Genomic DNA, 16,061 nt, shown 5'->3' with positions numbered 1-16,061 from the left:
CTCCCCTTCCAGAGGTCAGGGCTTGGGGCTAAATGTTTCAACCGCTTCATCTCCTGGTTGGGTCCCCTGGCAGCTAGCCTCTATTCTCAGGCTCCCCACGAACCGTCAGGCACCACTCATCCCGAGCACACAAAAACATGTTTGTCAGAGATTCCAAGGGTTTTAGGAGCTGTATGGTAGGAAGTGGGGGTAATGATATTTTAATACCTTAGTATCAAGATTATTAGTGGCTGGGTACCAGAAAGACAAAGTAAATAGGAAATGTGATTTTTTAGTGTAAAGCTATAGGCAGAATCTTAGCCTGGCATCATGGTTAGACTTAAAATGTGCTCCAATCACTAAGCAAAGTAATGTTTGCATGTCCTATTTTATATGACTCCATCAGATTAGCAGGAAAATCTGTAAGCATAATAGGATTAAAAATACTAATGTCTTCTATAAGACGTACAGGCCAAAGAAGCGACTTTAGTGGCACCTGGTACATTGCATGTGTTATTTAGTGCTTGGGAGCCGGAAACAGCCTAAAGCTGAGGATTCAATTTATAAGTGGTACAAAGTTGATAGGTTTTGTTTTCATGGGAACAGATTCAATTTTAAATAGTTACTTTATTGAAGCAAATGAATGTGTAATTTTTAGCATATGTGGGTGACATGAAAGTCCTTAGATCCCCAAATCCATCTCACCCTCCCACAGCTGAGCCTGTCTTTTCCCTTTGTGGATTGCTGACCCTTTGAGATCCCATTCCATAGAACTTCTCTGATCTCTGGCAGAAAAGTATTAGGACATGTTCCCATTTGACAAAATTGCCAAATATGTAAAACTTACCTTTAGGCAATTTCCAATTCTCTTTTAATCATTATTTAATCCAAGCCCATTGAAAAACTTTCCACATCCTAATGTCCTCTTAATTTGGGAGGAAAAAAGACATATATCTGACATACCAATTTTACTAATTAAATCTTATGCTGTTTTCCAGCAACATTTTATTAGTATATAAGGCCTACATCACATTAATGTACACCAACAACAACCTGTGTGAAAATGCATTCCTTAAATTGGCCGTGTGTTCATATCATAGGCATATCCATCTGTGTATGGATTTAGTTTAGAAACACAAAACAAATTATAGTTTTGATAGTATGTTCAAGACACAAGCTCTTAGCACTTTTAATAACATAGTGACTCTGGTCATTGTTATGGCCACTCTTCAGAAGATGAGTTAATATTCTAAATTCTATAGCACATTAAAGTATTAGTTTATTAATTGGATCAATTTTTAAAAACTAACATAGAAAATCTTTAGAGAAAATATCCATCAAATTTGAGACCATGAGTAGTGGTTGAATGATAGGCTATTTGTTTTTCAGTTTGATTAAATCAAAAGATTTCTTTCATAATTTTAATTTTCTCACTCATACCTCCAACATAGGAATGCCAAAGACACAGAAAAATGGTTACTCTTTTTGGAGGGATGATTTAATTATTAATGGGTTTTGAAGGTTTGGGCATAAAGCACTATATTCAGGTTCAGGAGGGAGATTGATTTGATATATTTAGAATAGGTGTTCAATAGTTATGCCTTGATTAAATAACATGCAAGGTAGAACCTCAGTAAGTGGCATTTAAAATGCAAACAGGAAACTGCTTTCCCCTTAATTTTTAAACATTTTTTTATTTTCTAGGTTTTAAACTATTAGGGGATAAAAAGTACCCTCACATTTCACAAACCAAAAAAGGATTGTTTGAAAAAAAGTTACACATTTCCTTGAATTTCTTGTTTTTCCTTTAAAGATTTTATTTATTTATTTTTAGAGAGTGGGGAAGGGAGGGAGAGAAACATCAGTGCATGGTTACTTCTGCTGAGACCCCTATCGGGTACCTGGCCTGCAACTCAGGCGTGTGCCCAGACTGGGAATTGAACCAGAAAGCCTTTGGTTCACAGGCCTGTACTCAAATCACGGAGCTACACCAGCTGGGACTTGAACTTCCTGCTTTAAATGGGTGTGCAGTTATTTTTAGCATCAACCCAGGATTTTCATGTAATGAAGATCTCTCTCTTGGACTAAAACCACTATGCAATTATTATGAGCACCTAGACTTAATGCTGCCCTTTAGTGAATTGTAGATAGAATTTCCAGTATGACTCCTTGATTTAAAAAAAATATGTCAAAAAATATTTCGACAGAAATAACCGTTGCCATCATGAAAATGTAGACTTGGTTTATCTATGAAACACGAGTGTCATATCTGTAGATAGTTGCAGAGCTGAGTAAGAATGAGTATTTGAGATATCATTAAAAATGTTGTGTCTATGAATGCACTTCAAGTGCCATTGTTTCCTTTAAGATGTGTTGAATTTGATCTTAAATATAGCATCAAATTTGCTAACATGTATCACAGGGCTTCTTTTGCTAAGAAAAAAAATGAATTAAAATAAATAAAATATTATTTAATAAAATAAACCAGATACAAAATCTTGCTTTGTATTTACAGATAAATTTTAATGGAATATTCATGGTCTAACACAAATATCAGACCCAATGACACTAATTCTTGTACAGCCTTTGGCTTACCCTGTATAACAAAATCTGTTATTTAAAGTAGATTATAAAATACCTTATGGTAAGTGAACTTCCAAAGACACAAAGAAAATCCTCCATAAATTTAAAAGCTTATCTCAAATTCTTATTCGCATAAGCTTAGGATGGATATATTATTAATTGCATTATCTTAGGTAGTTGAAATGTATAATACTGGAGTGTAAAAATAAAAAAAAATAGGTTTAAGTATTTTTGCTTCTGTTCATAGTCAACATTATTAAACAGACATAAGTGAATGTAAAATTACAGAGTTTTGAAATTTTGGCAATCTGAAGCGAATTTCCCTAAGTCAGAAACATTGTTTAACCCTTAGTCAGCATATTACAAGGTTCACCTATTCCAAGGAATAATGACTAAATGTTGTACAAATAAGATAACATTTATTTTATTACTGCTTAAATTTTTTAAACTTTCATTGAGAAACAGGAAAATGAGCATCATTGAGGAAATCTAAAATGAAGAATGATGTATGCACTTCAAAATAGATATGCAAAACAATGTTTGGCATAAGGGAATGTGTTTTGTAAATCTTTTATAACCTGCCAGTGGGAAAAAAGAAAGTTCCATCTTTCAATGTCTGTTTTCAAGCCTAAGACAATGAACTAAATGAACAGACAATTCAGTAATGTCCAACAGATAACTAAAATTCAAATTTTATTTTTCCATATATATATATTGGACAGTTTTTTTTTTTTCTGACAAGACTTTATTGAAAGATGAAGTGCAAATGGGAACCCTGTAAGAATGTTTGTAAGAGTTGTACATGACATAGTTTAAGCATCACTAAGTACACATTGAATACTTTGTAAGTATATAGGCATATCAACATGCAAGTGTCATGTACCTAATATTACAATATGCATTTTGTTTTCTGAACATGTTAATAATAACAGTATATTCAATAACTGTGCAATATGCTTGATTTTGATGGATCTTCTTTACAACATATAATTTATTTTTATGCTGTCATAAATATACCCTTCCAAAAGCTATGAATTTCATATCATATAAGTAGAACATTTTATTTTTGAAACTACATTACTGGAAACACCTGCATTTCTTGAGTACAATTTTCAGAGATAAGTTTTTAAATTCTTTTTAACATGGCAGACTTGTTCCAATGTTGATTATATTGAAATGTTTATGATAAAAATGGAGCTTTCTTGAGGGAATATTGTTTGGTTGCATGAAAAGCAAAACAACCAATTCACAAATATTGATGTGAACTGAATATGAAGAAAATAGGTTAGTAATTACAAACTCACACATTCTTGGGTTACTACTTAACTGCATCATTGAATCTACAATAGGTACAACAAGTACAGGTGAATAAATTTGTAAGGAGATTAAAACTTTATACATTTACAAGGAGAAAAAGTACTAGTTTTGAAAACTGTCTAAATTATTTTTCTATTTTGAGTATTTTTCAATACATTAGAAACACAGAGAAAAGTAAAAAGGATAAAGAAATAATTCAGTTTACATTTCATAGTTTTTTTTTTTCTAACCAGCTGGTGACTACTGCTTTCAATCATCAAATATTTTATTGCATATAACTTTCACTATCAACAAATATAAAGAGAAGAGTGGCTACTAGTATCATGTACAAGGAAAAGCATCTGAAGAAAGAAAGTATCTGAGGTTTGACAGTACTGTGTGTAAGAGAAGTGTAATGTGGCATTTCATACCGCACTTAAAAGTCCATGTGGGAATCACTGCTGTCCTGACCCTGGATGTGGGAAAGTGCTTAAGTGCTGAGCCCTGGTAGGTTTTTCTTTTGCCCCTGCAATCTTCAAATATCTTTTCATTTTTCTTCTTTTGAAATGTACAGCATATTTCATAGGGGGAAATAGTGGGTTTATTTTTTTACATCTTTTTCACATGGGGCCCATTCTCTCCAAAATAACCATACATTTCTTGTCATTAGCATATACATATATATGTATATATATGTATATACATACACACACACATATATGGAAGAGATTATAAAGATTAGATGAAATATATTTATAACATAACCACATAACACAGAAACATCTTTAACTTCAAGCATATACTATAGATTCAATGTCATAATTTGAGTTTGTTCTTGTACCTTTTTCTTAGAGGAAAATCTGCTTTTGAAATGTAATTTCCTTTTAGAATAATTAAATTACATCATTTGAAAAATTGATGTGTCTATACAGACAAAATAAAGTGGCCATTTGTGGCAATATTTTGCATTCATTATTTAGATATTATTTGTTAATAAGGAGCCAGTCTTAAATACTTATATTTTTGTCTTACCTAGATAACACTGCTTGGCAAAATAAACTACATTTATAATTTTCACTTAAAAGCATAGCATTAATTCATAAGGAATTGTATTTTAAATATTAAATAAATAGATTGGACTACAAATTGTTGCCATTTAAATTATTTTTAAAAAATCAACAAAATTACAATACATTGCAATATTAAATAAGCATGAGAAGAGCCATTCTTATAAAGGTATAATATTTTGCCTACAGGAAAAGTTGATGATAGAAAAGGAAAAACAAAGGCAGACTCATATACTGTTGAATACACTAAAACAAGTTGGCTTTTGAGAATCCCCAGGGTGTGGGGAGCAGACTGTTATGTTAGCCTCTAATGAGTGCTTCCTGGGATACCTTGTAAATAATTATTTCTTCTATTTATATTGAAGTATCATAGCCCATGTTAAAAGTGAGAGGTAGGATTATTGTAAGTATGCATGGCAGAGAACTTACCAACTATATCCAATAACTATTGCATTCAATATTAATAATCTCAACACATAAAAATGCTTATCAGTTTAGAACCCATTCTTATATGGTATCCCTTTTAGCTCTGTTTATAATCTTGCTACTTTCAATCCATTGCCTTTGGAAGGGTATAGGTGCAAAGGGTATGTTTGGGGTAGCATAGGGAAGGGGAAAAAATGAATAGAGAAAGAAAAGATACAAAAAATGTCCACTAAAGTATAGTGACATTACCTATGAAAGGTAACCTATGATTTGATTGAATAAATTTGTATTTATAACAGAAGTCCCCAAATTCATTAAAACATACATGCATTTCAAAGAATGTTTAATAATTATAAATTAAATTATATGTAAATAAAACTTTATTTTTCTCTAGTAAGGCTAAAAACTAAGCCAAATAATTTTATTTTGTAATGTTAATGATTATGAAAGAAAAGCATCATTTAGCTGAGTCAGTTTTCTTTAAAGCAATGATTTAGAATGTGGGAGGTGAAGGTTAGCAACCCCTTGGATCTTGTTGAAGAATTCTTTAAAATCCCTTTGTATAAAGTATCCAGCAATAGAATTGCAGGTATTGCACTGAGTATATATATTTCAATATTGCCAGTGTATATTTCAAAACAAATCCTATTATCTACACTAAGATTTCCTCTTTCCCAATATTCAAAATGCATATTATAATTACATGGGTTTTAAACATCCATAAACAGCAAGTACAAGATACTTACATGTACGTACACTGTAGTTACCTATATTTTGCATAGTTTTTAGTGTGTACTTTGTGCCACTTAATAAAAAGCATTACTCAGTAATTGTCACTAGGTGTTTCATTTATTTCAGCTGTCATTGCCAATTGTTTTTGTTTGTTTTTATATATTTATCACAGGTTACATTTGCAAAAGGGGGTAATACTGGGCATTTTTAGAGGGCTCTGAGTAATTAACATTATGACAAGGAAGTTGTCGTAAGATAGAGGTTTTACATTTTCTCCACAATTAAAAACCTAATATGAAGTTTCATCTTTAGTGTACATTAAATTACCTTTTAAGTCCAAAGTAAAGGAAAAGTATTTTAAATGTTCCCCTTGTAACACTTTGCTATAAGTGGCACTATATTATACAATAACTGCTATATTACATGGAAGAACCATCACTGTCGAATAACTGCTGTACATGTGCCTATATGGAATCTCAATGCTATTACAATCGTGAGTACATAATTACAAGTGAACCTGTCCTTTTAATCGAGATATTTATATATTTTTACATAAAATTAAAAATAAATGAGGTGTTAGCTTCTTTGCTATATTTAGGAAAGTTAGTTTTCTTTCTCTGTTTTTTTTTTTTGTTTGTTTGTTTTACTTTAGTTGTGGGCTTTCGTTGCAAGATTGACCATCTTGAATCAATATGATATTACCCAGTTTTTAGATTAAACTCCAATATCAGGTTCCTTAAACTGCCTCTTCAATTCTCTAGTAAGAGAAAACAAGTCAAAATCAATCAGTCTCTCTCTCTCTCTCTCATTCTCTCTCACTCGCCCCCACACACACCTCAAAACTCTGCTCACGCTCTCTGCCTTCGCTCTTCCACTCACAAACTTTCCTTTTTCTTCCTAATTTTGATAATTTTTCTATCTAGGACACTGAAAAGCAGGAAAAAAAAACAAGAAAAAATGTTGCTTATATTTTTTTTTTGATGAAGGACAATCAGTTTACACTGTAAACAGTACACTGGCAGAGAATAGCTACTTTTGGTAAAAAATGATGTTCCATATTCTACTAGGGCTGGTTGCGAGTCTGTGTGTATATGCACACTCCTTCCACTGAGTTCTGTAGCTTCTGTGTTCACTAAGCAGAGACAGAATTTGGTTCTCTATGCATAAAAGTGTGCATGGTTTGGACATTGAATTTGATGGGGTTCTTTTAAAAATGGTATTTCATTTTATTCTGAAATTTATAGAAATAAGCAAAGATTTTTATATTTTATTTTTTGATTGTTGGAAATCAAATAATTTAAAAAAATAGGAAACCATAATTCAATTGCCATTTTTTCAGTAACTAAAATGATACCTAATCTATTTTAACTGGTGAAATAATCAGTTAGAGCTTACAGATCACAATATACCAGTTAGTTTGTTTTAAAGAGTTCTAAAGAGTTTTTATATTACTCTGAAAAGTCAAAGAATCAAAAAATCTTGAAAGGCAACCAATTTTGGATTTTTAATTTTACAGTGTTGGAAATAATGAATGATTTATTTAGGCAGTAGTTAAGCATCAGGAGCCAAGTAGAATATAGACAAAATGAAGAAAGATGTAAATACAACATTAATGAATAGGAGCAATTTTGTAAGTGCATCCTGAAATTAGGCTTTAAATAGTAATTGATGATGGGGTTTGTACAACTTTTGTAATAAGAAACTTTCAATTTGTACTAACAGGATGAATTTTGCTTTGTGGAGTCTTTCTAAAGATTATGCATTGAAAGATATGAACAGTTTATAAACCTATTCTAGTTTCAATGTGTCTAGTAGCACCTACCCAATTCTCTCAAACTACCATACTATATTAACATATTATTGCATTTTTCCACAGATGGTATGAATTGAACTGTAAAAACAAGCATGCAATCACATCAATGCAGACTTATTTCCTTAAAATGCCATACTGTATATGATTTATTATGTTAACACTCAACCACATCATATTATTTATGTATGTTTTGTATATTCTGAAAAAGTGCTGCTTGACTGACATCATCCTTTTTCTTTTTTGTAAGAAATAACAAGATAAATGCTTCAACAATAAAAAGAAAACAATTTAGAATTCTAACATTGTATTTAAAAGATTTGTACTTTTCTGATAAATAATCTGAGATACAGCACCCTTGTCTTTCATTTGATATTAACACATGATGTCATACTCAAACATTCTCAATTCCCCAAAGCAAATTCCAAGATATTGTCTTTCAAAAACCATAGGCCATCATGCTTTGACATCACAAGTAGAGCTACCATATTGTCGTACTTGTTTTCTTCTTAAAGGTGCAATGCTTGTGAATGAGAAAATAATTTTCATCTAACTGGATTTTTAATTTTTAGCATATAATAAATTCAATGGGAACTAATCTAACAATATTGTATTTTACTAGAAGAAATAATATGACTTTAGATGAACTCTGTGTCATATTTAAGGATATAGCATTTCTTAATGGTTAAATACACCAAAATTTCAGAAATAATCCAGAGGAAGAGACTTTTACCTTGGAGGTAAAAGCATGGCAGAAATTCTCTATCACTCACTGTTTCATAAGCTTGTACCTCACAAAATGCATAGACAGGAATTTAATATAAAGAATTAGTTCATCTATACAGAAAACATATCTTAAACACTTGTTTTTGGCAAACCAACATAGGTAAGCAGCTATGGAACTGCCAAATTAAAACTTGCAAACTTTTTAGCAAACTAAGAGTTTATTTTTAGGTTATTATTCTATTGTGGTTGTAATTTAAACCTGAGGCTGTGCACTGGTTGTTAGCTTAAAATTACCTTTCCTTATAACATTGTGCTTCCATTGTATAAGAAATAAAAATTAACAAGAACTAGAAAAATTTGTTGTTGAACAGTGCTAGGACATACAGACAAAGTACTAATACATGTTATCTACTTATAATATTTGTTTAAGCAATATCTAAAGGGATATAATGGACATTAGAAAAATGCTCACTTATGATTGAACTACCTACAGCCCCAAAAGTTGAATATGTATCAAATAATGTTTAATTGGATTTGTTATATGCACTATATACAGATACTAAAATGTCTCAAAATTGTGCCCTATGGATACTTCAATTTTGTTTAGGAAGGTAAGTCCTTGTGGAGCAAATAAATTACAGAATGAAATTAGAAAAATGAATGAAATCTTGGTGATCCCCAAGCAGTAAAATGTTTGTAACAATTTATTAGTAAATGAAGCTAAAATAATCTAATGGTGGGATCTATACAATTACATAAGATACCATGGATTACATTTCATACACATGGCTCCTGTATCAAATACTATAGTTTTAAATAGCAAGTTGATACAGCCTTACCAGTATATTGCAAACAATCCAGAATCTATACTACAGTGTTTTCAGTTTGTGTTTTCTAGGGCATATGTCTCCAAACATGCCTTTGAAGAGAGACATGTAGAAAACATTGTCTGTAAACTTTTAATGTCTGATTAAACTTAAGCACATTAGCTCTTTACCTAATTCTGTTTTTTGTGAAGCTGTCCAATGGCAAACTAAGTCCATGATTTAAAGGGGGTGAAAATGAGGGGAAACAAACAAGAAAAACTCTGCATACACTTTTTTCAATGTATAAAAACAATTCAATATCATGATCCAAGGAGATTATTAACATTGTTAAGGCTGTATATTCAAGCACTGTATGTTAAAAGAGCAATGGTGTGGAATTTAGGCAGTAAGAAATGTCCTGCATTATGGATGGTACAGTGATTAAAGAATGATGCCTTCGGCAGCTGATTGCTGGTACACCCTGGCTACTGACAGCAGTATGCTATGGAAGTTAATAAAGGTAGCAGAAGATGGTAGAAATGAATTCTGAAAGATGAGAGCCAGTTTTCTCCAGCAGCCAGCCTGGTAAGTAAAACTCAGAATCTCGGCCTCATTTTAAATGAAATACTCTTTTTTCTCCTCAGCATTGACTTGGCTGCCTTCAGCATTGATAATGGCTGTGTCAGCATCTGGTGCATCTTCAGCTCCTTTAGCTTCATTTGTTAAATATGTTCCTGTGGGTATTGGAAGAAAAATATGTTAGTTCTGTGAGACTGGTAAATAGCCAGCATTAAAACTACACTCATTTAGTACGGGACTTATGCCAGATTTCTTACATGTTGGAACATATTTGGAGGTGTAATAAACTACACCATTTACCCTTCTAAAGTTGCATACTTTCTTTCAGCTTTTAGGTAAAAGCTGTAGATAAAGCTGTAGCCAGGTTAACCAGAGGTGACAGCTAAACTGGAGTGGTTAATGAGTACTTAGATTACTTTTTTATTTGCATCTTAATTCTTTTTTAAAATTATTTTATTGTTGTTCAATTACAGTTGTCTGATTACTTTAATGATGGATACAGACCATGTAATCCACGCAGCTGTAGCAATCAGTGTCTTTTGTTAAGATGCTGATAATGATCACATCAAATGTGTCACCCTTCCTTTTTGGTAAGTCCATTTGAAAGTTCATTATACATTATATCAATAGTTTGCTACCTAGCCCTTTGCAAAAAAAAACAAAACAAAACAAAACCTTTTCTATTCCTCACTAATATGGCCACATTTGTGTTCATAAACCTACAAACAGAAATAATGAACAAATGCTTAATGGTATAGTTGAATTTCAGTTCGAGACATAAATCATGAAATTGCTTCCATTTTTTCTCAACTAGCTACTCACTCTGTGACCTTTGGCTATTGGCTAAACATTATTTTGCTAAGCTAATTTAACTTCAAAGTTGAGTAAAATTATAAAGAATTTCCTGAAATAATTCAGCATTTAGATCACAATCTTTTTCTTCTTTTCACCCTCTCTCTTTCTCTCTCTCACTCAAACTCATATATTTCATGGTAAAGCTAGTCTTTGGAATTTTTTGGTCCAAGTTAAGAATTAAGTATGCCTTACCTTTATGTCTTGCCAGATATCGACCAAGCAGAAATATAGAACACAATGTGACAAACACAACTACAGCCACTATTCCTCCTATAAGAGCATGATCAGGGCCAGTCTGGCCAGCCAGAGCATTGGGATCTAAAAAAGAGAAGAAAACAGTGGTTAAGTTTGTATTATTTAGACATAGAGTACATATCAGTATTTAGAATGAGTTACTCAAAATTAACATATCTACATTAAAATAAAGTTTTATTAATGTATATTATACCAATTATCTAGTCAACAAATATTTATGTGTATCTATAATATTCAGTGTGTATCTATAGCATAGTGATACCTGGGGATACATCATTTTATACATCAATCACTGTTGCTATTGAGTTTACATTTTAGAGACCGAATAAACAAATGCACATATATGATTTTGCATAATTCTATACCTTCCTTCCTCCTTTTCTCCAACTGAAAATATGTGTGTGAATATTTTTTAGTCAGAGGAACACAACTATACAATTTTTAAAGTAAAATTATGTCATGGGAAAGGATGAAGCTGAAGATGATAACTTGGAATTTATCATTTTATAAATGTTATTTAAAGCTATGAAAACTGATAAACTCCCTAAAAGAGTGAGTCTAGATGGAAGAAAAGGTCTGAAAGTTGAGCCCTGAAAAACTCCTATATTTAAAATTTTGGAAGAGAGAGTGCTTCTAGCAGAGCAGACTGAAGAGGAGAGACCAGGGCAATAGAAAAGATCCTGGAGATTACACTCTAGTTGATCAAAGGGAAGAATGTATTTCAAGGAGAGGAAAGTGTTACAAATTGTGTGAAGTAGTATTGATAGAGGAGGAAAATGAATACTCAACATTGAGGATTAAGTGCCTGTTGCACCTGTGGCTATAGAGAAAATGGTTGAAAACATATAGATTAATAATATACTTTTATATTCTGCCTTTTAGATGAGGCCAGAAAACTGTAGCCAGTTTTAAAACAGAAATGGAAAAGATCAAAAGAAAGTCCAGACACTGAGATACTCAAAGGTTCAGAAAATCAACTATTTACAGAATTGCATAGTAAGGAATAAAACTAAGTGAAAGCTTTAGCAACAAAATCCACCAAGGCTCAGCCCTATGGCAAAGATCAGATTGAATGCACTGTCTACCCTTCCAAGCCCACTGTTGCAGACAGGATCAGAGTAGCTGCTTACAGTCTAAAAGAGAGCTTCAGAGGAGGGAAAAAGTGAAGAAATAAATTAGGCTTGGCAATTATGTGTTGCGCGTGGGTCACCGGCCAGCAGTGACCACAGAACGCTGCGGATGGCTCACCGAAAAACACACGAGAACAAAACATGCACAGAGACAAACTAGTTTCTGTGGGGATGTAGGGCCGAAAATGGCCACCCCCCCCTAGTGGGGGGTGCCCTGATTTACCGTCCATACCTGCTTTTATTGGGCTCATTTTGCATAATAATTCAGGTAAAGTACAGTACTTATCAGTGGGAAGTAAGGAACCATAGAAAACAAGGAACTCTGCCGGTCTATTTTGAGTCGGGGTAAAGGAGCTGTAAAACTTTTGAGGAACAAATTTCCTCCTTGGACCCCTCTCATTCAACTGAGAGCATTCTAAACAAAGAAGGTTTCACAGTAATTTACATGTTCTTTCTTAGGCCTGATCACCCGGGGAATCCACCCTTTCAGCACAGAGCTGCACCACCCTGTCATTGTTTCAGGCTTAGCACAGGAACTAAGGCAATAAGGAGATTTTCTCCCAGACGGTGAGAACTCAGGCTATGTCAAAGCCGAGGAGTGAGGGTCCGTCACCCTCTTTTGCTGCAGCCCCCCAAGTCCTTCTTTTGGGGGGCCTCCCAAAGTGATCATGCCTGGCTTAGGCCGTCCCCCCCGTGGGGAATCTTACCCGTCTTTGGCTAACCGACCAAGCTTTTTGGGGTTCAGTTATGAATAAAGCAGCAGAAGCAGCATTCCTGCCAGGGAGACAAGCTTTTGTCTCCTTGCTGGCTTATAGTTCCAAGGGCGTTCCCTTAGCCTTAGCCTAGGCGGGGGTTTCAGCTTCTGATACCAGTCAGGGCAGTTCCCAACAATTATGCCTTCAAAATATCTTGAATACAGCACATAGGCACATGAATACAGCACATAGATTAGGAGTATTCTGTGTTTATGATAAAACTATTGTGTCCAAGAAACATATGTCTAGGTAGAAAGAAAAAAAAGTGTATTTGTAATTTCAACTTCTTAACTCCCAAACTTAAAGAAAGCAAGAAGTGGACTATCGAAGCTATGTAGCCCCCATGGGGGACATATTCTCAAATACTCACTTCAGATGAGTATGACTTACGAGGTTGAATTCCCCATAGTATGGAATTAGGGGAAGTAAAAGGAAAATGACTCTGCAAGTCATTACAACTATTGCCAAGGCAGAGGGATCTTTTAATGCCAATCTGGCATGTTTCAATAATTGCTGAGGATTGGTGAGTGCTCCGAGTTTGTCATTCTTCCTTTATTTCTAAATGGGAGCATTTATATTAAGAGGGGCTTCTCCTGGCTTTGTTCCATGATTGTGTTTTGTGTATGGGTGGAAACGAGCATTAGTCTTTTGGCTCATTTGTTCCTTAACTAATGCACCTAGGTATGATGAAGAGGGCTGTGCATATATACTATCTTGGTCTTCGAGTTCAATATATCGGTTTGACAGATTTTTTAGGTTGTTCTTTGGCTAGGTTCTGACAGTGGTTTGTGCAAAGGAAATGACATAAAAAGATATTTGATGGTCAGAAAGGTATATTGGGGCAGGGATTTCTAGCAGATAACAAACTCGTTTCCTATTCTTTCACCGCATGGAGCTAAAAATTATGAAAGTCATCTGCAGTTGAAAGTAACCATGTGATTTGTGTTCCAGCCAACTGAATGAAGGCTCAGCCAATAAAAACTTCCACATGTAACCCTGTAGAGTGATCTCAGCTGATACAAGTTGAAAATGAGAGAGCCCTCAGATTAAGTAAGGTTACATGGGTCAATAAATCTCTACCTGGAAGAAAATTGCCCAACTAAGAACACATGCATTGAATTGCATTTTTAAAAAAGAGGTTATTTTTTAAAAAACTGAGCATTAATTAACTAGTTAATCTGTTATAGGAGCTATTGTTAATTTAGCATTATATTATATATTTCTTGAATTTTCCTTAATTGCTGGCATTGGCCACAAATCTAACAAAAAAAAGTCAAGGGAGCAAAAAATAAAGCTGCCACACCTCTAAATTCCTTGTTTTTCTTCCATGCTTAGGTACTTCAGAATCAGTTTCAAATTACACCCCTTGCTCAGGTCCCCAAATATAGATAGTCATAAATCTTATCTATTTTATTTGCTAAATGTATCTTAGAACTGGGATTCTTTTGGACAACTGAGGAATCATTCTTGCTCAGACATATCAGTATCTGTCTTATTTACTGAAGATAAATTCTAAGAAGTGGTATTGCTGGATCAAATGGTATAACACTTTTTGAGTCATTTGAAAAATATTGCCAAATTATGTTGCAGAAAGATTGTATAAATTCAGTCTTCACCAACTGCACCTGAGTGACTTTTTCCCTATGTGATACTAATGTCAGGTATTATAATTTTCAAAAAAGTGGCTATCTAATATTGAAAAGTATTATTTTGTTTATTAACTAATATTAACATAAATGTGTTTAAATGCTTTTCCCATATTGTTTAATTAATTTTGTCTCTTTATGCAGTTTTGTCTATTTTTCCATTTTAATTTTTGTTTTAATAGCACTTTCCATAAAAAGATGAAGAATTTTAGAAATTTCTAAGTGGGAGCATTTATTTTTATTTGTTCTTTTTTAAAAAAAATTGTTCTTTATCCACATGGTTTTTACAGCTATCGAAAAATCTTGTAATCTATGTAATCAAATCTATCAAAATTTTGTATTATGATGCTTGATTTGTCGGCCATGATTTGAAATGCTCTTCCATGAAAATGTTAGGTTGCAGCTAGAAATGAGTGGCCAGAGGGGCAATAAAGGCAGCATCCTCACCATCACAATCTAACAAAGAACTTAATACAGGAGGCTTGAAGCAAAAGGAAGACATGTCTCACAAATTAACTCAGTATTCTGAGCTCAGCTTGATAAGATTGCCAGGTGTCTGAAGAATTACAAGCAAAATAGCACAGGAGAAAGGGGAGTCCTTGAAACTCTACTAAGAAGGGGGCTTCTGTAAGCTTCCGTAACAATTTCACTAAGATTGCCAGGTGTCTTAAACATCATGAATAGGAAGAAAAGGGGTATTCCTTGAGATCAGGTACTGGGAAAGGGGGCCTCTGTAACAATTTCACTAAGACAGAGCTCTTACTGAGAAAGAAAGCCTCTGTAGTTGTGGAGGAGGGGTGCCTCTAGTTGCCGGCTGAGGTATATAATCCCAATCCTCAATAGTTGGCATAATTACATTAGGTAAGTACCCACTTGTAGCCTGGGTTCAAGTGTATAGAACAAACTCACTAACTAACTTGCTAACAACTTTCTTTCCCCTATATGTGGGGCATTTAGACTTAATGGGTGCCTGCTTGCAGCTCCCAGGATGTGCATTACATAAATAAACTTGCTATCTAATTTCCACTATATGTGTTTGTTTCCTGCTGGAACTATTCTCTTGCTGGTGAGGCAAGGGAGGGCAGGGCCTCCTGACTTGGATCTCTCTCCCAATTTGTAACAATAAGATTATGTGTACATAGATTTATGGTATCATCTAACACATATTATAATATTTTTATCTAAAATATATCTTAGTCTATGATTTGAAGCTGAAGTATAAAATATAATTTTGATTCTTGACATTCAGTTGTTCCCACATTATTTTTTCATCAATAATTTTTTTGGCCATAAACTCTGAGGTCTGTCCAGAAGGTGTCCAGAAGGTATCCAGTAATGTAATATGAAAAATAGTGACATTTACTGAAGAAGATACAAGATACAAGAAACATTGTACATAAGACAATGATGCCTCAG

The 16,061-nt window shown here is 33.5% G+C and overlaps 1 protein-coding gene across 3 annotated transcripts in view; it reads right to left on the bottom strand.

Annotated features, from left to right (window-relative positions):
• Positions 1 to 4,093: 4,093 nt before the first annotated feature.
• The window catches only part of CADM2 (cell adhesion molecule 2), a 1,092,572-nt gene continuing 1,080,604 nt past the window's right edge, over positions 4,094 to 16,061 (bottom strand). For 2 of the 3 annotated variants that reach the window (XM_036017949.1, XM_036017950.1), the window contains 2 exons: positions 11,052 to 11,177; positions 5,008 to 10,159 (listed from right to left, as the gene is read on the bottom strand). In XM_036017949.1, coding sequence (XP_035873842.1) covers positions 10,041 to 10,159; positions 11,052 to 11,177 — 245 coding nt within the window. In that variant the 3' untranslated portion in view covers positions 5,008 to 10,040. Of the gene's footprint in view, positions 10,160 to 11,051; positions 11,178 to 16,061 lie in introns of all 3 variants that reach the window. The other variant, XM_028504686.2, reaches the window with a different exon arrangement.

This window comes from Phyllostomus discolor, chromosome 2 (genome assembly GCF_004126475.2).
Source record: "Phyllostomus discolor isolate MPI-MPIP mPhyDis1 chromosome 2, mPhyDis1.pri.v3, whole genome shotgun sequence".
Lineage (NCBI taxonomy): Eukaryota > Metazoa > Chordata > Mammalia > Chiroptera > Phyllostomidae > Phyllostomus > Phyllostomus discolor.
This window is presented reverse-complemented; position numbering and strand designations above follow the sequence as displayed.